The 22,704-nt window shown below is 37.0% G+C and overlaps 1 protein-coding gene across 1 annotated transcript in view; it reads left to right on the top strand.

Annotated features, from left to right (window-relative positions):
• Positions 1-21,805, top strand: part of LOC137656684 (guanine nucleotide-binding protein G(q) subunit alpha-like) — a 59,353-nt gene extending 37,548 nt beyond the window's left edge. Inside the window, exons 6-9 of the mRNA XM_068390878.1 lie at positions 5,210-5,363; positions 11,502-11,609; positions 15,557-15,664; positions 18,674-21,805. Of these exons, the coding sequence (XP_068246979.1) occupies positions 5,210-5,363; positions 11,502-11,609; positions 15,557-15,664; positions 18,674-18,756 (453 nt within the window). The 3' untranslated portion in view covers positions 18,757-21,805. The remainder of the gene's footprint in view (positions 1-5,209; positions 5,364-11,501; positions 11,610-15,556; positions 15,665-18,673) is intronic.
• Positions 21,806-22,704: the final 899 nt, after the last annotated feature.

Here is a 22,704-nt window from a genome sequence, read left to right as displayed (position 1 = left end):
CTGTCAAGACAAAATTATATGTAGATTTAGGGGCTCATCTTAGTCCTATGCTAATAGATCCAGATGGGGCTACACTCTCACTAGGAGTTCCGAGAGATAAACTCAAACCATTTTTCTTGCATCAGAAATGTAGAAAATGGAGGTGGCTGCTATATTTTTTTCAGGCCTGCTCCTGGCTAGACCTTTGGTCAGGAGCAGTTTCATTTTTTGTCATTTCAGAGAACATGCAAAATCCTGATGTAAAGAAGTTTGAGGAATTGGTGCAGTGCGGAGCCAAGGGTGGAATTTTTTTTAGTTCACCAAACTATCTTAATTTGGAGGAACTTTGTTCTCAAAAGGAATGATGCAGTTCTGGCTAAATTCAGTAAGAAGCTGACTCCAAGGTACATACTTTTCCTCAAAATCTTATATTATTTACCACCTGACACTTTAACCTCCTGCTGAAGTTTCTGCGGCAGTGGAGAAGTTCGAGAAGCCAGCCATACATCCTATTTTTTTAGGAAAGCTATAGCTTCTAGATTTACGACTCCTCAGGCTCCATAGAAATCCTCTCTTTTCAAACAGTTGCAGCAGCTTTGCCTGTAACCAGAACCCTCTAGCTCTTAGACCATCAGGAAGGAGGATGAGAACCCCTTTGTTCGTCGCAAGGGACAATTCTCTAGCTGCAAAAACAGAGGCAGTTGTGGCTCCCGTTTGGGAGATCAAATTCCCAGTCACCACTTGTTGAAGGGTGCCTTCAAATTCATAGGACAAGGTGGCAGTTGTCCAGGGATTGGCCTGATCCCTGGACAGTAGATGTTCTCCATTCAGGGTATTGGGCCCTGTTCACGGACTGTCACTCTCCCTGACTGTGAGCCCGATGATCCCCTTCATTTATTTGAGGGGATCCTACTTTTATAGAAAAAAGTGTCGAGATGCTTGCCAACATCATCATAGAAGAGGATTATACAAGTCTCCAGGTTTTTTTTTTTTTTTCCAGCAACCTCCTCTTGGTATAGAAGCTGACAGGGGGGTGGAGAATTGTCATAGACCTTTCCTACTTGAACCAGTTTGTGCTCCATATCAGGTTTGAAATGTAGACCCTGAGTACAATTCTTCAGGTCATCAGGAAGAATAACTTTAGGTTGACCATAGACCTGAAAGATGCCTACTTTAAGGTTCCCATTGATCACAGGCCTAGAAAACACACGAGATTCCTTTTCAGAGACAAGATCTAACACTTAGAAGTGCTGTGCTTTGGACTGTCCGCAGCACTTTCAGTCTTTACTTGTGTGTCTTCCCTGGGCTTACACCATGGGGATCAGACTCCTAGGTATCAGGATGACAGGCTTCTCCTAGTAGAGTCGGTCAAAGCTTGGGGATCCAGTTGAATCTAGAGAAGTCTAACCTTGATCCTCAGTGTCGTCTTTGTTACCTCAGCATGATTTTAAACTCTGGTCAAGCCAGAGAGTATCCATTGTCGGACTGAGTACTAAGACTTGAACAAGTGGCAGCTCCCTAGCTCCCTTTCTCGAAAGGGAAGCTTTCCCAGCTCATCCATGGAGTCCCTCGGGAGGATGCACCTTCGCTCACTGCAGTAATCACAAGTCTTAGACTTGTGCAGCTCTGGGGAAATTTCCTTGAGAAGTGAAAACAGTTCTCCAGTGGTAGTTGAAAGAGAACTTGTTAGCTGGAACACTCCTTCAAGTTCTTCCTCCGAGTTTCTTTTCTTCACAGATTGCCAAAGCTGGGCAGCTCACAGGAAGAGCAAACTTCAGGCATATGGTCTCAAGAAGACACGACCTTCTATATCAAGTACATAGAGATGAAAGCAGCATAGCATACCTGACGTTACTCCACTTTTCAGAGACGTTGAAAGTCCACTCAATTGTGTTGATTGGCAACATTTCGATTGTAATGACCTACGTGAACAAACAAGGAGGCTTTGGCAACTGCCAGTGGGGATCCATCACTGGGCGCAAATAAACTCTCTTCTCTTTTCTGTCCGTTCATTCCGGGAAAGAGGAATGTGATAGCAGACAATCTGAGCCGGCTGCGGGGGACATTTGGTTCAGAGTGAAGAGTCTTTTGATTTTGTGGGTTCCCTGACATTGGACTTGTTTGCAACCCATCGAAACAACAAACTCTTGGTGCATTGGTCTCCAGTCCCAGATCCAGCCACAAAAATGGAGGACGCATTTCATCACCAGTTGGACAGGCTGGACTTTTATGCCTTTCCCCCATCAGGCACTGAACAAAGTAAGGAAGAAGGAAGACAAAAAATGTCAGAGCAACGCTGGCAGCGCCAAGTTAGTCCCATGTGGAGTGGTACCCATATCCTCTGGATCTTCTTGTGGAAGTTCCAAGAGAACTTTCAATGTCCAAAACTATTACAACAGCCTCACATGAAAAAGTTTCATAATGCAGTCCACTGCCTGTCTCTTCACAGATGGAGATTATCCAGCACCTCCAAAAGAGAGGCTTTTCGAGACCAACTTTTGTGATACTTCCATAAGTCCTCCACAGCAGTCTGTCGAGCAAAGTAGTCACTTTTTTACAATTGGTTTTGTAGGAGTATTGCTCCACTCAAGTCCACTTCCATAATTTTAGGTATTCTTGTGTTCCTACGAAATGAGAAGTCCCTTTCAGGCACAGTGGTGAAAGGCTATTACTCAGCCTTAAGCCAGGTTTTCAGATTAAAGAGAATCCGACTTTCATCCTTGTGGGAACTGTCGGGTGTGATTAAAAGCTTCGAGTCGACCTTACCCTCCTCGGGAACTAAAACTCCCATTTTGTCGTGTGATTAAGGTTCTAAGATCTCTCAAGATTGCACCTTACAACGTCTTAATCAGGGTTTTGATAGAGGTCTTACCTTGAAGATGGTATTTCTTCAAGCTGTAGACTCCTTGAAAAGAGTGGGTGAACTTCATGGTTTATTTTATCTGATATCACACCCAGGGGATGGAAGAACCTGTCCTTTACTTATGTTTCCGATTTTGTGGCAATGACCCAGAATCCTTCAATTTTAGACAACAGATTTTACTCCTTTTCCATCTCCGCTATCAAAGAGGTAACTGATGATCCATTCAGTCATACTGTCTTGTGAGGGCAGTCTTGATGTTATCTTAAGAAAACTGCTCCATTTTGTTCTAAAATACCTACAGGTAATCGTCGACTTATGACCGTAATAGGGACCGAGAGACAGATCATAAATCAAATTTAAAAGGGGATTTTTTTTCTTAGATGATGCTGTGTCATGATACTGTAATCATCTTAGTGATATTTTATCAATATCATTATTTGATATTTGTTTTCTTCCACAGGATATCATATGCTTAGCATTTTTGTATTTTTAAATTTCTTGAGCATTTTAACATTCAACAGTTGATGACATTTTTTTGTTAACCTTTGTTTGTGATCAGCTGATCTCCAGGTCTCGCTACCATATCAAGAATACGCTCACATATGAATAACACAGCACCAGTATGTTATAGGATGTAGTCTCTCTCTCTCTCTCTCTCTCTCTCTCTCTATCTCTCTCTCTCTCTCTCTCTCTCTCTCTCTCTCTCTCTCTCTCTCTCTCTCTCTCTCTCTCTCTCTCATATATATAAATGAAAATACTTGTAGATTATTTCTAAGGAAAGACTTGTCCTATTAATGTATTATTTCCAAGAAATGTGTGGTGTCATCACAGTGGAGAAAGTGGTCATAGAAGCAAACAATTGCAAGTTGCATAGGTCATGAGTCAATGGCTACCTGTTATTTGTTCTTGAGTATGGGTCGCAACAAGAAGAGGGTGACTAAGAGCGCTATCTCTTTTTGGTTGAGGGAAGCTATCCTTATAGCATGTAAATCTAATGGAGGAGCACACTCTGGGACCCCCTCCTAGAGCTTATGATATATGCGGTGTTGCTGCAACCCTACCATTCCACAAGAACTACTTAATAGCCCAAGTTCTTAGTGCCTGACTCTAATAAAGACGGACTACCTTTACGGCTCACCATCTTAAGAACTGTACTCGTTGATAACTTGATGCCTTCTCTTTAGGTCCAATAGTGGTTGCCCAACAGGTAGTTCAGGATATGTCCTCAAAGAAGAACAAACTTTTTTGTCATGTCATTGGTTATTCTCAGAATAAGTGGATTTGTGAATGGAATGAACGAGTTCCTTCCCCCTTATCTCTGCCATGGTATACAGTACCTTGACCAGGAGTACTTGCTTTGGAATTGAACATGTAAGAATTTCCTTGTGACATTTAGTTTTAAAAGATTAAGTCGCAATACAATTCCCTTTTTCTAAACAAATCTAAACTTTCTCAAGTCAATGACTTTAATTTTTACCTTGAGGCAGATATCTAGATCCTGCCTCTCATACGAGTTGATCTAGATATTATTATGTAGCTGAGTTAGGGCTAACACAGGTGCCCACTGGACTCTGGAGACTTCCTCCCACCTAAGGAAGACTCCCCTTATAAATGAAGAGGGTCTATCTGCGTAGATATAAACGACAAAGTTTTAAAACAATTTGTATTTTTCCTAGCTATACAAAACTAAGTCATTTATTTTGAATGACCCACCTCATCCATCCCCTCACGTCTTGCCCATGATAAGAGTTATCAGCTTCGCAGAGGCTGCAGCGCTTTGCTTTACCGCTGTGTTGGTGAACAGCTGATAACCACACAATATTACCAGCATCTTATGAATTCTGTTCTTTCTGGTCACAGCTAAATGGTGTAAGAGTAAACCCATATATAGCTAGGAAAAATACAAATTGTTTAGAAGATTTTTTAGCGTTTTACCCTAGAGCACTTGTGCACTGAATAGCTTCAGAGGCCTAACTACCCAGCTTATAGCCCAATTCCGTAAAGCTATGCCAGTGTATTTAGGGGACGTGTTTCATGGAATTTTTTGAGAGACGACTTAACTCGGTTAGTAGGGAAGTAATTGTGAATGATTACTTGCCTTAGGTTTTATCTTCATAATTATTGTTGTATAGGAAGCATTATATGTGGTCATAGTTTTTTTTAAGTCTTTTTATTGACATTTAACCATAATATAAAACCCTACAACTGTTGCTAGGAGTGTGTTGCAATTATTGATGTGCCAGAATGAGGCTGAAAAATTATGGATGCAGAGAATGGTTTACTTGTAGCTTTTTGCCAAATGTAAGAAATATTCATCAATTTGGTCTTTTTACTGATACTTTACGTACTGTTCTTTTTTTTCTGTAGAACCGTATGGAGGAATCCAAGGCCCTGTTCAAGACTATCATCACGTACCCATGGTTTCAACACAGCAGTGTCATTCTTTTCTTGAACAAGAAGGATTTATTGGAGGAGAAGATTATGTATTCACATCTTGTGGATTATTTTCCAGAATATGATGGTAAGTTTTCCTCATGTTGAAAGAGTAATTTTTGTATTGATTTCAACATCTATCACTGACAAAATGTGTTGATGAAGGTAGCCTTATTATAGGAAGCATGGAACTGGTAGCCTGTAGGTTAAATATGATGAAATGTATTTTGTGAAAGGAGACTATATAATGAATATTTTTCCATTTATTGAAGTGGTCGTTCACATGAATTCATCAACACGCTAACGGGTACACAGACATTCAGTTTGAAGACCAGTCATGTGAGGGTGACCTTTTTTTATTGTTATGGCCATAATCTTACTTAGGTAGGGAATTCCCAAAGCAATATTCAGCAATGAAAAGAAAATTTAGCATATGCCACCAGTGGTTGATATAAAAAGTTGATGAATTTATAGTTCTCAGAATCCAATTACAGTGGAGTTTAAAAGTAGGGATGAGTCCATATCTTTAGGAGCCATTCTTTTAGATCATTAGATAGTCTTTGTGTATATGGTACAACACTGGGTTTGGTAATTGGAGTTCAATTTATTTAAATTTGTATGTTGAATAGTCCACTTTCACCTTGGTATCGCATTAGGGAAATCCTAATTCCTACCTGATTTGCGAGTAGAATCAAATGGTTCTTACCTTGGATGGATGGTGCAGTCTTTTAAGTACTTGAATTTATTTTAGTGTGTAATTTGAGATAACTGATAATTGGGTATTGAAACTACTAAACAATTCACCTACTGTATGGGATTATCAAGTAAGAAATTACTGTACACATCTGTCTGGGTTGAAATGTAAGATTATCACATTTTATTTTTTTGAATTATTATTACAAGTATTAGTTAAGCTTCAATCCTAGTTGGAAAAGGAAGATGCTATAAGCCCAGCGGCTCCAACAAGGAAAAATAGCCCAGTGAGGAAAGGAATCAAGGAAATAAATAAACAGTATGAGAAGTAAGGAACAAATAAATTAGAATATTTTAAAAACAGTATCAAAATCAAAACATATTTCATATATAAGCTATAAAAAGACTTATGTCAGCCTGTTCAACGTTAAAACATTTGCTGCAAATTTGAACTTTTGAAGTTCTACCGGTTCATCTACCCGATTAGGAAGATCATTCCACAACTTGGTCACAGCTGGAATAAAACTTCTAGATTCGTGTAGTATTGAGCCTTATGATGGAGAAGGCCTGACTATTAGAATTAGCAAATTCAAGACAAGTATGGTCGAGGTTAGTCAGCTTGAAATGAGAGCAAGATATGTTGTTTGTGAGCTGATTTTAGGGTGTTCCAACTTGTGAAATCAAGGAGGGAAGCATTCTGTGGTTCTCAAATTTGATTGGGATATTGTGAAGGTCAAAGTCCAATTACTGAGTCGTAGATTTTGCCCAAGATTTGGTGTGCAATAATAAATTTAGAAGACTTGCAATATATATGTAATATATATTGGGATAATAGGTTTTTTTTGTGGCTATGGCATCACATTGATAAGGGAGTTTGGTTTTATTTAAGGTAGCATAAATGGATTAAGAATATTCATCAAGTAAATTTCAGTTAGTATTTTTTAATACTTATTTGAGACACGTTAAAAGACAGTGCTTGAAATCATTAGATTATCTGTTAAGTTACAGATACAATACCAAAGAAGATATTATTTTATGTACTGAGTGATTATCATTTAAAAATTATCTAATTTTCATTTATTACAAAATATGCAATTTGATCTTTTTTTTTCAAGATAAAATAAGTATTTTTTTTTTTTGTAAATCAGGAGAGGCACACGAAGAGAGAAAAACGTTACCATGAATAAATAAAATGTTGAACATGTGTTGAAATAAAAACTATAAATCTCCCGACAACAGATTTTGTGAGAAAAACGAAGCTTCAATAGGATAAGATATGTCTTCAGTGTATTCGCCTGTTGTTCATATTGCTGCTTCTCTAAAAGCGTGTTTATTGGTGTTTACCTCTAGAATTAAAAAAAAATATTTCCATTTTCTTTCCTTAAATAGATACATACTTCTAGATAAGTAATGAGACACACTAGCTATTAATGACAAGGAACAAAGTGTCGGCACCTCTTTTAATTAAAAGTCAAACTATTCTCTATCATCTTGACATCAAAATTCATTTGGGAGGAGGGTGGGAATGTATGTGAACATTGGTTGAGTATAGATATGAAAAAAAAAAAGATATTAAAATTCTATTTAATTTTAAACCTTTCTTGGTTTTCATATAGAAGAATTATAGAATTGGAATACAATAAAGATTATTAAAATTCTAAATTCAACTGGTTCAGGTTAATGGCAACAAACCATTCTTGAAATATGTGACTTCAGATTGTTTTTCTAAAGATGTTTCAAATATTTAAAAAATTTGAAACTTAAAACAGTCAAGACCAAATTGCCACCACCCACTATAGGACCTAGAATCTAGCAATCTCAATAAGATAACTAGCATTCTTCAAGATAATGTTCAGCATATGCCATCATGGTACACCACTGAGGTGCCGCTAAACTCTTTCCAAAGAAAAATGTCTGCAAAAATTAAGAGATGTAGGTATATTCCTAATGTTCTGAACCTTGAACTTCAGGGCTTTTATAAGATTTAGATCCAATTCTTTGTGAATTTCTGTAATTTAACTTTTAACTAAAAATGACAACACTTTTGGACAGAGGGTGATTGGGAATTCTTATCTCGCCTAGCAAATTAGGGACACTACTTATAATGTCCGTAGTTTATAAACTGATCAGCTCTTACTGGACAAGGAAATTATTTTTTGATGAAATGCTCACAACCCCATTTCCAAAGATGGTAAGTGAAAAAATGCAGCACACTCCTAGTCTTTACATAATTTTTGCTCTGGAGCAAGGAAAAAAGACAAAATCATCTAATCTCCTAAATCTTACAGTAAAAGATAGTGGTTGCAGTTATATTATGTGATTAGCTGAAGCCAAATGCTAATAGGTAGAGTGTTTTAGCTGTGAAATCTTTCAAGTGAAAGATTTTCCAACGGCTCAAAAGTCAAACCTTTTAAATACTGTAAAACCACAATCAAATGCCCCAAAATGGACCTAATTACTGGAGTTGGTTGATTGATTTGAGGTTTTCTGGCATCCTGACATCTATAATTACTGCGAGTACTTTTAATACTAAAATCCCAAGTAAAATTCCTGAGATGGATCTAATCCAAGGTGCTTGAGTATAGAATTCAGCATTGATAGAAATTTTACTCATTAAAAGTCATCATAACATTTTTAAACTATTATCCAGCTTCTTGTAGTCTTCGATACATTCTTAGATTGGCACCATTAGAAATAAACATACAAGTGTCTTTAATACAAAATAATGGTATACAGTCTTTTAGAACCTATACAACAAAATCTAGAGGGCTGTAAAAACCTAGATTCTGTGAATTATATAGATAATCTCCAAGTGGTTAGATGAAGCATGGATGGATTTGGATGAATCACCTTTGAAATTTGTTGTCTTTAAGAAGAGTTGTTTATAAAACCCTCTTGGGCAGTCTGACAATAGAGACCACAGATCTGCAGACTATTTTCCTTGTTAGAATGGGCCTATCGGTCTTTTTGCTATTTGAAGATAGCTTGAGCTTGTTTCACACCACCTAAATCATGGCAAAGGATGGAAATTGGAAAGATCTTGATTTTTCCAAGATGTAACAGGGTGTCTACCTTCTACGCTAAGGGATCCAGTACTGTAGAACAAAAATGGCTTTTATCTTCAGTGATTTTGCAAATATGAGTATTTTTGGGTGACCTCACCATTTCCAAATTTCTAAACATGCTGATGGATGTATCAGCCATTTGTTTGGAAGAATTTTACTCTCTCTGCTTAGCTGAATGCTTCATTTATGCTAAGAAGTTTAATCTGATCATAAAAGATACTTCCCAGGGAGACTGTGAGGCCTGCTCACTCCTCACAAAGTTTATGAAGTAAGAATTATACCCAGCATGAGAGAGAAAGAGAATGCCGATTCAGATCGCCCAAAAACAATGCCTATTCACAACATTGCAGTGATTCATAATAAATCTGGAGCAACAAACTGGCTTGAATTTGGTATCCAACTGAGAAAGTACTTTATCAGTTACATTTACATCAGGTGCCAAAATTGGGGAAAAAAATGAAGGGAAGGTTGTGCTTCTGAGACTGTCCCACCATTTTGAGGCACTAATCTGTTCACACACAAATGCTGATGTAACCTCAGAAGCCCTTCTAGACTTCTTAGAAAAAGCCAGACAATACAAAATCAAATTTGACATAGTTAATGGCACCTCTCATTGAGTACAGGAAGGGTGACCTTGTACTCCCTGGTTCCAGATGTGGTCTAGTGATGTCATGTCTCAAAACAAAGCCACAGTCAGCCCTACCACTGGTGGTTTCTGGTCTAATTTCATATTAAGGGATAATTATCTAAAACCAGTTATCTAGACCTAACTTCATTTGGGTAACTGGTAAGTTACTTAAAGTAATCAATAAATAGATTAACTATTATCTGTAAATACTTTATAAATCATTATTATTACTACTACTAGCTAAGCTAAAACCCTAGTTGGAAAAGGAGGATGCTATAAGCCGAAGGGCTCCAACAGGGAAACATAGCCTAGTGGGGAAAGTAAATAGATAAATTACAAGAGAAGTAATGAACAATTGAAATAAAACACTTTTAAGAACAGTAGCAGCATTAAAATAGATCTTTTTTGTACATGCTATAAAAAGATATGTCTTATAATACTATGTACATTGTGTGAAAAGTGTGATAAGAATTCATTAAGGTATTTGTTAAAATGTGTAATTTTCTTGTTTACGGGTTCAAGAGCAGGAAAAAGATCATAATCTAGGGCTAAATTGGGAATGACCCATCTTGTGGGAATACCAATTTGGTCTTCAGTCTGACAATCTAGTCAAAAATAGCGATTACATACATACATAAACCAAGGGACTTCCCCCAATTTTGCGGGGTAGCCAACATCAAACAAATGAATAAAAAAAGGGGACCTTTGGAAATGCAAAGGTTTAACTGTAGAAGGACCTGAAGTAATTACAGAATTTGAGACTGCAAGACGATCTTGATTCTTTGAGGTACAGTGAATATTCAGAACTCTCAGGGGATAGAAGACTGTTACCACTATATCTGCCGTGAACATGTAGAACCCTTACTAAATGGAAAACTATTACCACTGCACCCAACTTACAAAGTCGGCGTAGTGTTAGTAACCGAGGAGGTAGGATCAGAATTACTGTTTACAAGCGGAGATTCACTGCCTTCTGAGATTAAACAATGGAAGATAAAGAAGTTAGGAGCTTTGAAGCCCATCACTATCAAAACTTTGTTGGTCAAGTGTGTATTAACGAAGGCTGCTAGTGATTCATATTCCTCATCATTTTTGCCATAAACAACTAACTTAGTCTTCTGTATTTCCCCCTTAACTAAAAGCAAACTTTAATTAGCAAATACTTAAACATATTTCCCCATGGGGGAATCACACTCTTCACAACAGTAATTTAAATCACAAAACTATCCCTGTGCAGTAATTACTCACGAATCGATTGGGAGACAAATTAAAACAGTTAAACCTTTCACAATCAGGAAGAGATGTACGGTGAGGTTGAACCGAGGGCGACAGATAAGTAACAAGGAGGACCTGGCACTTTGCTTCTTGCCTTTAACTACTTGTGTTCCATTACTTTACTAGAGGCATGTGTAAGAAAATATATATTGTAATTTTATGGGTAAATGTTGATAAACCAATCTTTTGGAGAAGTAGCAATGTGAACATCAGGAGAGGTTCATAGAAATAATTAAACATTTGAAAAGAGATAAGTTAGTCTAGGTCTCTAGGACATGTTTTTTTTTCAGCGCTGGGAAAGAGAGGTACTACGGTACTTCTGTGTTCAATAAGATGTCATTACATAATTTTGTTTTATATTTTTAAAGGATTAACTAGTCAGTTTTCTTGACGTAATGAGATTCGGTATAGCTTTGCCAAATTAGCCAATTATTTGAGATGCCCATACTGTCATTTAAGCCTTTGAATTTTCTGAGGTATATTTTGTGACAGAAAATTTGTATAAATTATGCCATTTTTTATTATTTATTCAGACTTTACTAATCCTATCTGTTGCAACCTTCAGGGCCCAAGCAGGATCACGTAGGTGCACGTGAATTTATTTTGAAAGTATATCTTGCGCAGAATCCTGACCCAGACCGAATGTGTTACTCTCACTTTACTTGTGCCACAGGTTGGTTATGGTCTTCATATCGTTCTGAGAATGAGTTGAATTGTATTGGCTTTGATTTAGAGCGTCCCTAACGCCGGTTGAGAGTAGAAACTTCGTCGAGGCGGAGGTGATTCTCCCCCCCAAGTACCTGTTCTTTTAGTCGATTTCCTCAAATCTGTAGAAATTTGGAATTAGCGCAGTATTCTTGTTAGATCTATCATTAGGATAACTTCTTAGGCTTTTGGGATATGAATTAGAGTAGGGAGCGTTTTTGTTTGTGCTTAGTTTGAGTAATAATCTTGAATCTTTTATAATTTCAGCCATAGCTTTTGTTTTCGAACAGTATACTGCTTGTTGTCATGGTTTGAATATAAATTGTGAGAGCTGTGTTGTGATTACTCATTTATGCTTTTCATTTGAAAAGATGTAAAAGGCCTTACCAATGTTTCATTTATGAGTTTCCTTTTTTAGCTAATGTGGGAAAATTATAGGTAATGTCCTATGAAGTGTTTATCTGTACTACTACTACATTCATTCTAAAAGAAAATGTGAACAGCATCATCCTTTCAAAAATAAATAATTTTCTATTGTTTACAACAAAGTTTGTTACTTTGCAAAAGGGTAAATTCTACTATGCATAATGTCCTGGTGAAGTTGAAGTAACTTTGACTGAGATGCAGAGTGAATGTGATTTTTTTATTGAATTAGTTTCTAAATTAAAACCCAAAACTATACATTAAGCCATTTCCTGGCCGTGAAATTATCGCAGACACTTGGGTCCCTCTTAAAATTATGCAGTTATGAGTACTGCATGTCTGGGTAGGTCCTTGGTCTCAAGTATGTAATGGAAATATATTTTATCTTTTCTGATCCAAGAACTGCAAGGAAGGAATGTGGTTGATAGGTGGAAATATGGCATTGGTAGTAGTGGCTTCTTTTATTTACAGTGCAGTACATACATGCCCAATAACCTGTGGTTTGGATACACTAGATGGAAGTTCGGAGACATTTGAATATCAAGAAACTCCTATTAGAATTGAAATTCTGCTGCCCCTTACATGGATTGGAGGCAGTCCTGGTTATCTGACGCATAAAACTGCTGTTGATGTTTTACTGAATACTATTGAGGAATGAAGGTTCAGAATTTCTTGATTTCTGTGGAAGCACTGATAGACCAATAGTTTTCTTCACTTGTGAATCTCTGCTGGTGACTGTCAGAAATGTTGAATTGTTGAAGTACTAGTCTTGGTCTGCTGGTAAGGAAGGACCATTGTGATCTTTGGTAGATCCTGCATCTCACTGTTCTGACCATATAGCATGTCTGGAAAGCATAGACATTCATGTGGTTCTAGGGATGTGTTAATATTCCAAGTTGCTGCTCTGAAAGAGGAGAGTATATCTTTATAATTGGGATAATGAATGAGAAGGAATAAATTCACTGGGGTTCTCCCACAAACGTAATGTCTACTCTCTAATATGATTCGGGTCAGTTCTAAATGCTAAACAGCACCCAGCTGGCCTAGAATATTTTTTTCCATATTTATTTATTATGAACATGCACCACTCCTACCTATTTGATCTTCCAATGGATAGAAACCTCTGCCTTCATTTGATGCATTCATGAGATGTCAAATCAACAGGATGCTTTTTAAAAAAAGCAAGGTATTAAAAATTTTCAGAGGCAGCCATGTGAAAATAAGCTGAGGTATTATATAACAGAAAAGCCACTAAGTTTCAGAACCTAATTTAGAGTAGTATCTCTTACCTACGGAGGGTAAGATTAGGGTTCCTAGGCACTGCTCCAGTTTGGAGTCTTTAAATCTTGTCATTTTGCATTCTTAAATGGGGTTGCTTTTGTTGCATTCAAGGCTCACCACAAACTACTAGTTATTTTCCCAAAGAAGTGTTCCATGGTGTCAACTTCTAAAGCTGTAAGTTTGCAATAGAGAAAGGTAAGATCTTGATGCAACCTCATGGGTCCTAACCGGTGTAGCTGAAGGTGGTTGGACCAGAGGGGTGCAAATGTTCCTTGGCTTACTGTCTTCAGATTAAAGATATTTCAATGATCGCCTAAAATATCATAGTCCAAAGTTCAATAGCAACAAATTCCTAACTTTCATTATCTCTTGGTTTACCCTTCAAGTGCCATTAGAATTATTAAATGTCCAATTTTTCTACTCTTCTGGTACAATTGGATATATTTTACGTTCAATAATTACCATTTTTTCGTTCTGTTATTTACTTAAATGAAAATTTTATAAAATACATAACATGGAAAGGAAATTTATTCAGTAATACAATAACACATGTTGTAAAGTCCTATCTGGTGTAGTTCTTGTGCTAAGTTGAATAGAATGTCCAGAAAAAGGGCCTGGGTCTTGAGTACCAAATCATTTGCGGAGCAGTGGGTTCTCAAATGGTTAAACAAAGACTTATGGCCACTGATAAGCTCGAGTCTGCAAAGAATAATTGAATGCAATGAGTATATTGTGTTCTTGAGTAAGTGCTCACCCGTACAAGTACTGACCAGACTGAACATTACTGAATTCACATCTACTGAGATGTGACATTTCATTTTTTATTACTGTCAACCTGACCCAATAGGATGCCTTTATTCTCATCGTGTTTCGAGATGGCTGCTTGTCATAATCGGAAATTTGTTTGTTAAATCTGAGTAGAATGTAATTAGCTAATGCCTACTCTTCACAAAACCTACTCATCAATATGCATGCCTTATTAGGTAATATAATCCCAAACCATGAAAAACTGCGCTTGACATTTTCAATGAACAGAATGAAAGCCGAATACAAATTATTTGTTGACAAGTGAGCAGTTACCAAAGACAAAATATAAAAACTAATTGCCAAATCATATATGGACGGTAACTTCCTAAGTTGCTAATATCTCCAAGGAAAAGAAAGGGCTTATAAACAACAGTAGTATGTCGGCAATTTCAGGGAAGCAAGTAAAATGCTCTATTATAAAAAATCCAAATAAAACAAAAAACAAAAGATGAGTAGTTTACAAAAATACAGATAACTTTGATGATCTTGTGTGTTTTTTTATTTAGATTCATTCATCTATTTATTGTCCTTGACAGTGACGAATAGCACAACTTTCGTACCTTTATTCATCGGGAAATTCAAGAGGCTAGTGAATTGTTCAAACATGAAATTGAAACCCTCCCCCATTTTTTTTTATTTTTGTGAGGTCCTGGGGTTACGTTGATGTACAGTATACACAGTACCCCTGGGTGACTGATGTTTTCCTTTCAAGATGGATTGAAGTATGTATAATGACTATTATATGCTATCTGTCTGATGTATAACCTATGTAATTTGAGCTGTGAAATGTATGAATGGCAAGTTGTTTGGTGGAAAGGAACTTGATGTAAATAACACACACTTTTTTTATTTGTCTGAACTGGTGCTGCCTGGTCCAAGAGTTGGATGATGTGCATTTTGTTAGCTCTTAAGATGTCTTACAGGTTTTCAGATCAGTATTAAAGGAGTAATAACATTAAAGTTGTTGGAAGAAAATTCTAACAATATATTTTGTACAGTACTGTATTTAGCTTTGAATTCTCTGTAGAGTATTTGGCTTCTGTTATTTGAAGATATGATTTAGTATGTAGGAGTTATTTCTATTCATAATTATGTGGGATTAGTGTATTCGGTCTTTATAGGTGGTAACAGACAGTATTTGGTACTGCACTTTGCTAGAGGTGTACAAAGTAGCTGTAAGATTTGATTCGATTTATCCGTAAGTTATGTAGTTTTGTATATTATACAGTACGTTAAATTGGTCTGGTATTACTTGCTAACCTTTGAATTTTATTGCCAGCTTTCTTTTTATTTTAAAGTTTGAAGACGAGAGGCGGAATCTCCAGCTGGTTTTATATTTTCTTAGACACCTTTGTGTTTTTATGTGAACTTGAACTTGTTGTTGAATGACCCAAACTGTTTCAGGCCCACAGAAGGATGCTATTGCCGCGAGGGAGTTTATCCTACGGATGTTTGTAGAATTAAATCCTGATCCAGAGAAGATAATATATTCACATTTCACATGTGCGACAGGTAATGAATTGCAAGGAGTTAGTAACGCTGCCAGCATGTTCTCTGTCATGTCCTCTTCTCTCGCCTGTTGGGCATGTCCTTAAAGGGGTGGCGATGTGATGAGGTTACCTGGTATACAATTCTCCTTTTCGTCTTCTTGTGGGCTTCTTATAATATTCTTTCAGGCCTGATTTTTTTTTTTCTTTTACTGCTTAAACTTGAGAAATGGTAATGCATGGATTGATTAAATGTTCTCTGTTTCAAGTTTGTGATTATTTTTAAGACCTGTAAATGGGTATTTTTGAGTAGGAAACTTTTGTCACAGAAATGTGAACTTGGTTATTCAATGTATAGGGGGAACTTTTGATGCAAAGTAACCGACTCTTTCATGTAATTTTATGGTGAGGAATATTCTCTTGAAAACACTCTTTATTTATAGTGTACTGTATACTTTTCCTTTCTTAGACCTGAAGTAAAACAAATTCAGGTGAAATTTTAAAGCTAATAAGTAACAGACTCTATGTGGAAATGTGTTTTTGTATAAAAGAAAATGTGAAATTCGATAAATAGTAATGCATAAATAAAACAAGTAATATTATACTGTATAATACGCCATGGTTCACCTGCAAACATTTTTGACTACTGATGGTTGGAAGTGTAAAAGTTCTGTAAGACAATTTGATTTTGGGTACTTTTTAATGTAAGGCAGTTGACTTGGTCTGAAAATAATCACAGGCATACAGTATTATTTTTTTAATAACTTCCCATGTTTTTGATAAATACTAACATGTTTTTCTTTTGATTTCTTTGCATGCTGGCTGTCACTTCACTCTCTGCCTTCTGATTGCTTCTGCATGAATTTAAATTCTTTGTTGCCATAATGATTTCTCATATCTTGTAATCATAAATACTTGTGCTATTGCCTTACAAAATTGTTGTCATTGTTTCAACTGATGTTTTGATGTTAAATTTTTGGGTTTGCTCACTCAAAATGCTTGCTTTAAACTTGGGGTACTTGGCAACCCAAAGATACTGAGAACATCAAGCTTGTGTTCTGTGCCGTGAAAGATACCATCATGCAGAATGCTCTGAAGGAGTACAATCTTGCTTAAGAGAACTTTCTGTTGCATCTTCTGTCCTTCGTATACGAAAGGTTGGAATGGTCATTAATATAGTTTGTAGATTTAGTCAATAAGGATAACGTAAATTAGTTTGCAGACCTTTACCTTCTAATGTGTAGATTTGGTTATTAATGTGATGCTGTAGAATACAGTATTTTGATTTTAGCATCCTTAATTTTATTGGTTGTAGTATTAACATTCTAGCATCCCTAACTATAGATATGTTTACTCTTTGATAAGAGCTGAATAATTAAGAGATTATAGTATGAAACTTCAAATTGTAGCTTGTAAGGTTTGATCACTGCAAGTTAATTGTCTCCTAAATTTTTATTGAAATCCTGCAGTATTTTTCATTTTCAAAATTGTACTTAAATGTAAATGAGAGGGTTTGCCATTTTATTTAGAATGACGAGAAATCACGTTTGATATTTAGGCTTATGCTAAAAAGAATATCTAGTTTACCAAAAAGAGTGCATGTTTATGCTAAAGCTTTTCCGGTTTTACAGTAAATTTTGGTCAACTTTATATTCTATAGTGAAGTTGCAATACTGCAGGACATGAAAAAAATTGATAAAATGTCTGGTAGTTGTGTCCTACATTCCCTTTACTTTTGTGATAGTAAGTTAGTTGTAATGTACTTATTTAGTAATATATTCTTTCTCTTATACTTTTTAAAAATGTAATTGATCGAGTAGTTGATTTGTGGTTACTTTGGACCATTGGTATTACAGTAGAACACTATGTTGTCTAATAGTGACAACTATTATTTTATAAACCTGTTCTCATATTTTGCACTTCCACTGAACTGTTATCATGCTTTGGTTAATTAAGGATTCTAGAATATTTTAATGATTCACACTTTTTAGTCCTCCAATCATTTTAAAGTTGACATTTTCATTTTAAGGGGGCCGGCCGGCTAATGCCTTTTTTTAAGGACAGGACTTTGACATTCATAACACTTAGAAAGGTTACTTAGGACATCTCCAAACTGCATAGGATTTTTGCCTCTGACCTTCGATTTTGTGGCATCAGGGGGATTTATTCTGAAAATGAGTGTTTTTCAAATTATATCTCCTCCCTTGATACTTCATATTAAGACCTGGATTACTGACCTATATAGACTAGATGTAGACCTCCAAATCAAATAGTTTTTTTTTTTTTTTTTTTTCTAAAAGTCAATTTTTTGCTAGATATGAATTTTTTTCATTATTGTAAAATGATAAACCCTTTAAATCAGGGGAAAGTTATTTACCAAATCTCAATGCTATATCTTTAAAACTAAGGGAGAAGATAGAATTTGAAGGTCAATAATTATAATTTTGAGATACGGCCGTTCTATGCCACACACAGCCGCTGCTACATGTGTGCAATACGGAGCTGAATGTTATGTGTAGAGAAGAACCATCATTATGACTAAATGTAATAATTATCAAAATTTACGATAACAAAAGAAGTACTGCATTTTTTGAAGGGATCAATATTTTTAGCTTAAAATATTTCGTAGACGCATTCTCCTTTGCCATACGAAGCTCGGTGAATTTTTTCAGGATTTTGCGTTTTCCTTAGTATACCCCCATATATTGGCATACAAGCCGGGCCCCGTAAAGAATAAATGCCAGTAGTTTGGAAGTATAATGTTAGGTATATACGGGTATTTATCTGTAGTCTGGTTGAGCTTCAGGAAACGAGATTAATTTACTTTTGAATTAAGGTATTTGTTATACAGTACTACATTTTTTTCTCACTTTACTTAATGGTGGGCTATCCAATTTTCTTAGAACAATTATTTTATTTATCTTTAAAAGTTTTGTTAGTATCATATCCATAGGTATCTGGAGCAGAGATCTTGCTAAGCCAGTAATTAAGTTATTTGATACCGTATTAGTACAATAGATTTGTTCTCTTTCAGATACTGAAAATATTAGGTTTGTCTTCGCTGCTGTCAAAGACACCATCTTGCAGCTAAATTTAAAAGAATACAACTTGGTGTAACGTAGAGCCACAACATCGCCAGTTGGGAGTAGACACACGAAGAAGAGGGAGGGAACCACAGCACCTGCCCTCCTCTATTGGTGGGGTGCTTGCTGAGGTCATTACTTCCTCTACACAAAAAAAATAACAAAAAAGAAAAAAGATAAAACTTATCTATGTAAATGAAGGCATTCAATTTTGTATGTAAAAGTGTCCCAAATGAATGAGTTGATATGACGGCTCTTGATATTATTCTTTTTCATACATATATTTTTTCCAAAGATTTTGTGTGAGAGCCGCAAGTTTCCCTTCCAAGTTGAACCATCGTTTTTGGGACAGCTTTTAGCTATTTGCAAAATGCCTGATTTTAGAGGATGTTTTGATGATGCCAAAGGGCCTTGAAGATTAGTTCCAGTTTTTTGTAACGTACGCAATTTCCAAATCCTCACGTGCGTACACAGAGTTTGTTAACCTAATGTCTCAATACACCCGGAAAGGGGCGGTTCCCCAAGCCACGACTGGTTCTCCTTTGGGGCTATTGCAATGCTGCCATTAACCGCCCCTACCCATGTCCTGTGCTCATTTACCAACGCTGCCAACGAGCCGAGTGCTCCCTGGTCGTAATGGTGCTCCCAAAGCCCTGATTCACGCATGGGGATGTGCGTGCCGCTTATGCCACACACAGCCGCTGCTACATGTGTGCAATACGGAGCTGAATGTTATGTGTAGAGAAGAACCATCATCATGACTAAATTTGATCATTTCTGACCCCAGCAGGAAAGTTTGCTTGCCTTACAGGTGATTGTTAGGATATTTTTTGTGTTAATAACTAACTTTGTAATATTATCTAATGTACGTTGACGTGATATGTAAATGGCCATGTGGAGTTCCCATGGTGTATAGGCCTGCAAAGTTTCTTAATGGGGTTAAGAAAGCAGAGAGAAAAAAAGGTGTTAGCAGCCATATAAGATTTACACACCTATGGAACAGATCTGGTCTCTCTCAGTAAATGATAAGAAAATAAACAAATTCCTGCTGGAAGCAATCCAAGAAGAGCAGCCTAATTGCCGAGAGTTGTATGGCGTCCAGAGAGTGACAGTGAAGTGAGCAAGAGTAGGCGAACATCACATCGGAGCTGGAACAACGACAGAAGTAGTAGTCGAGAAGACCATGAAGCTGGAATTTATAGCAAAAAAAAAAAAATGAATGTGTGTGTGTGTGGTTTTTATTGCCATTAATTTTGGGCCGGTCAATATTTTGAGTATGCCAAGGAAATTTCTGAAGATTTGAAAAATCTCACTGTTTGAACATCAGTGCTTGTGATATGTTTGTAGCAAATATGGATTTTACATGTCTATATAGTTAGCCGAAGCTATTCACCGTGGTGGAAGAAGTCCATGCCAGGCACCGACAGTGCCCATCAAGTGACGCAGAAGGAAATTGGCGAGGTGCTAAAGACTTGGCTCTCTCAGATACATTATCTACTCTTGCGTCGAAAAGTGCAATTCAAAGTTAGCCGACTCGGAGCTGAGACTTAAGACTCCTGTGGCTTATGTGAGGGCGAGTTCAGAATGGATCATCACGTTCTGGGTCGTCAACCCTCAACCATTTACTGATAATCAGCTTGTACTGTATGTGAGTGTACAATGCATCCTGGGGCACAAGGGTGTGCCTACAAATGTGTCCATCACTGTCCTGATAGTGGTTTGAGAGGATCATGGTGATTGTTGAATGATGTTGAGAGTCGAAGACGGAAGCACTAGTCAGTGTGGGCCGGTTCCAACTAGATTTGTTGACCGCTGCTCATGTTACTTGTATATATGTGTCTGTAATAATAACTTTTAGGTGTATGGAAGGAGCCAACCGGAAATAATTCCCCCAGTGCTCCAAGAGATAAAGGTGGCGAAAGTACGGATGCAGAGTAAATGAACTGACTATGGACAAAAAAAAAAATAACAAAAAAATTTAAAAAAAAATGTTCCAAAAGCTTGGCGCACCCTACCGAAAGGGCTGTGTGCTAATTCTAGTCTCTGGTGCCATCATTTTTGGGCCGACGTGCCGAACAACACGGATCAGCTGCTGGTCAGGAAGACAGCCAAGCTGAAAAGGCAAAGTGGCTCATGAAGAAGCTTTGCCGGCAGCGTAGACTTAGCTCAATCCCCCTGCCATGTGAAGTACGCATGAAGCGTGCACGTGGCATGTGTGCTTCAGCTTACATGTTGTCATGTTTGTTGGGCTGCTTGTATAATTAGTTGGGAGACTAGTTTATTACACACAGCCCTGGAAATGAGCCTTTACCTTCCAATCGTTTGTATACTTGTTATCATTATTATTATTATTCTTCAGGTTGCAGATTATGTCAATTTGTAGTTGTACAGAACATTAAGGTATTATATTTTTTTTTTTCATTCTATTAATTTCATGGACTTGAAATGACGAGTTAATTAAATCATGTGTATTAAAAAAAAAAGACTTTGTCCCATTAAAACCCTAACGTACCAAAGTTTCATCTGAACTTTTATTTTTTGAGTGGCCGATACGTAGCATGCAGATGCGGGCGGGGGAGGCGACAACATTGACCGCACTCTATCGTCTTGCCCTGGCACACAACGTTTCAGCCTGCTCCCGCCTTGCCCTTCTTGGGCATCCCCCGGCCCTGGAGGGCATGGCGTCTTAAGGCCCCAGGGCAAGTTTGGTATGGGGGGGCCAAGGCCCCAGTCTCCCCCCTGAAGGACCCAGGCCCCCCCCTTTGGTCAGTTGTTTTGGGAAAGGGCAACCATTAGCGCCACTGTTTGGCCTGTAATGGATGTCACTTTTATATGCCCTGCCTCCTTGGGTGCCCAGGCACCACTCAGCGGTGCGTGGCTGGGCATCCTGGACACAAGTGGACAGCAGGAGGTCTAACGTTAAAGGTCAACAAAACCCCTGCTGCTGCCTACCTATTCTCGTGACCTTTACGCTCGTGTCTTGCATTGCTTCAACCACACCAACTCGGTACACTTGATGTAATATTATAAGCTTCTGAAAATGAGGGGATTTGTGTTTTAAAAATAAATATTTATTGAAATGATGTTTTTATTCATTTTCCTCTCCATGAAACAGATTCCTTTCGATTAGAACTAAACCTTTGAAAGTGAGGGTAATGGAAGTTAAATACTAATAAATTATTTTCGACTGTAAGGGAGATTTGGCTTATATACCTGAATTCCAGATTTTACATGTTGCATAAACTTAGATTTTCTTGTTGAAGTGCAATAGATGTAATGGAAAGAATGCATGATAAAAAACCTAACCATCTATACAGATTGATATTGCACCATTAATGAAAGACTGTATGAAGAATGTAAGTAAAGGATGGGACCAAAAGAAAGGTTGAAGACAGAAAAATGAAATGGGTAATGAGAAATGAAGTGAAATCAGTGGGTCCCACAATGTTGATTACCATACAGAGAAGGGAAAAATTTCACTTCATGAATACATACCAACTTCTACTGGGAACAGATAACTGGCAGGTGGTCAATCATGAATAATAGCCTTCACCAGCCCAGATGAAAACACTTGTGTAAAATCAGATTGATGGACAGCTATGTAATTTGCCTCCATTTCCCTATTTCTGTAAAGCCAATTTTGAGAGTTTGCATTGTGCAATTATTTTTGGCTAAGCTTAATACCATTGCATGGTGTATAGTTTTGTGAGAACTTATTGTCTTGCATTATAAATGAGAGATATATAATGAACATTACATATCCAAATCAATTACTGTAAATATATTGTGTAGTATTAATTCATCTAGACAACAGTAATTTCTAAATTTATGCTGGTCCTGGAAGAGAATTGTACTGGAATGGAAAGCTAAAACTAGCTAGTTATAGTTGAAAAATTGGATGGACAAGAATGTCTTAAGACTAAAGGAATGGATGAAAGGCTTCAGACAAAATGCAATGCAAGTAAGAACTAAATTCCAAGAC

The sequence above is a fragment of the Palaemon carinicauda genome, chromosome 17 (assembly GCF_036898095.1).
Source record: "Palaemon carinicauda isolate YSFRI2023 chromosome 17, ASM3689809v2, whole genome shotgun sequence".
NCBI lineage: Eukaryota > Metazoa > Arthropoda > Malacostraca > Decapoda > Palaemonidae > Palaemon > Palaemon carinicauda.
The sequence above is the reverse complement of the archived record's forward strand: the minus strand, read 5'-3'. Positions and strand labels throughout refer to the sequence as shown.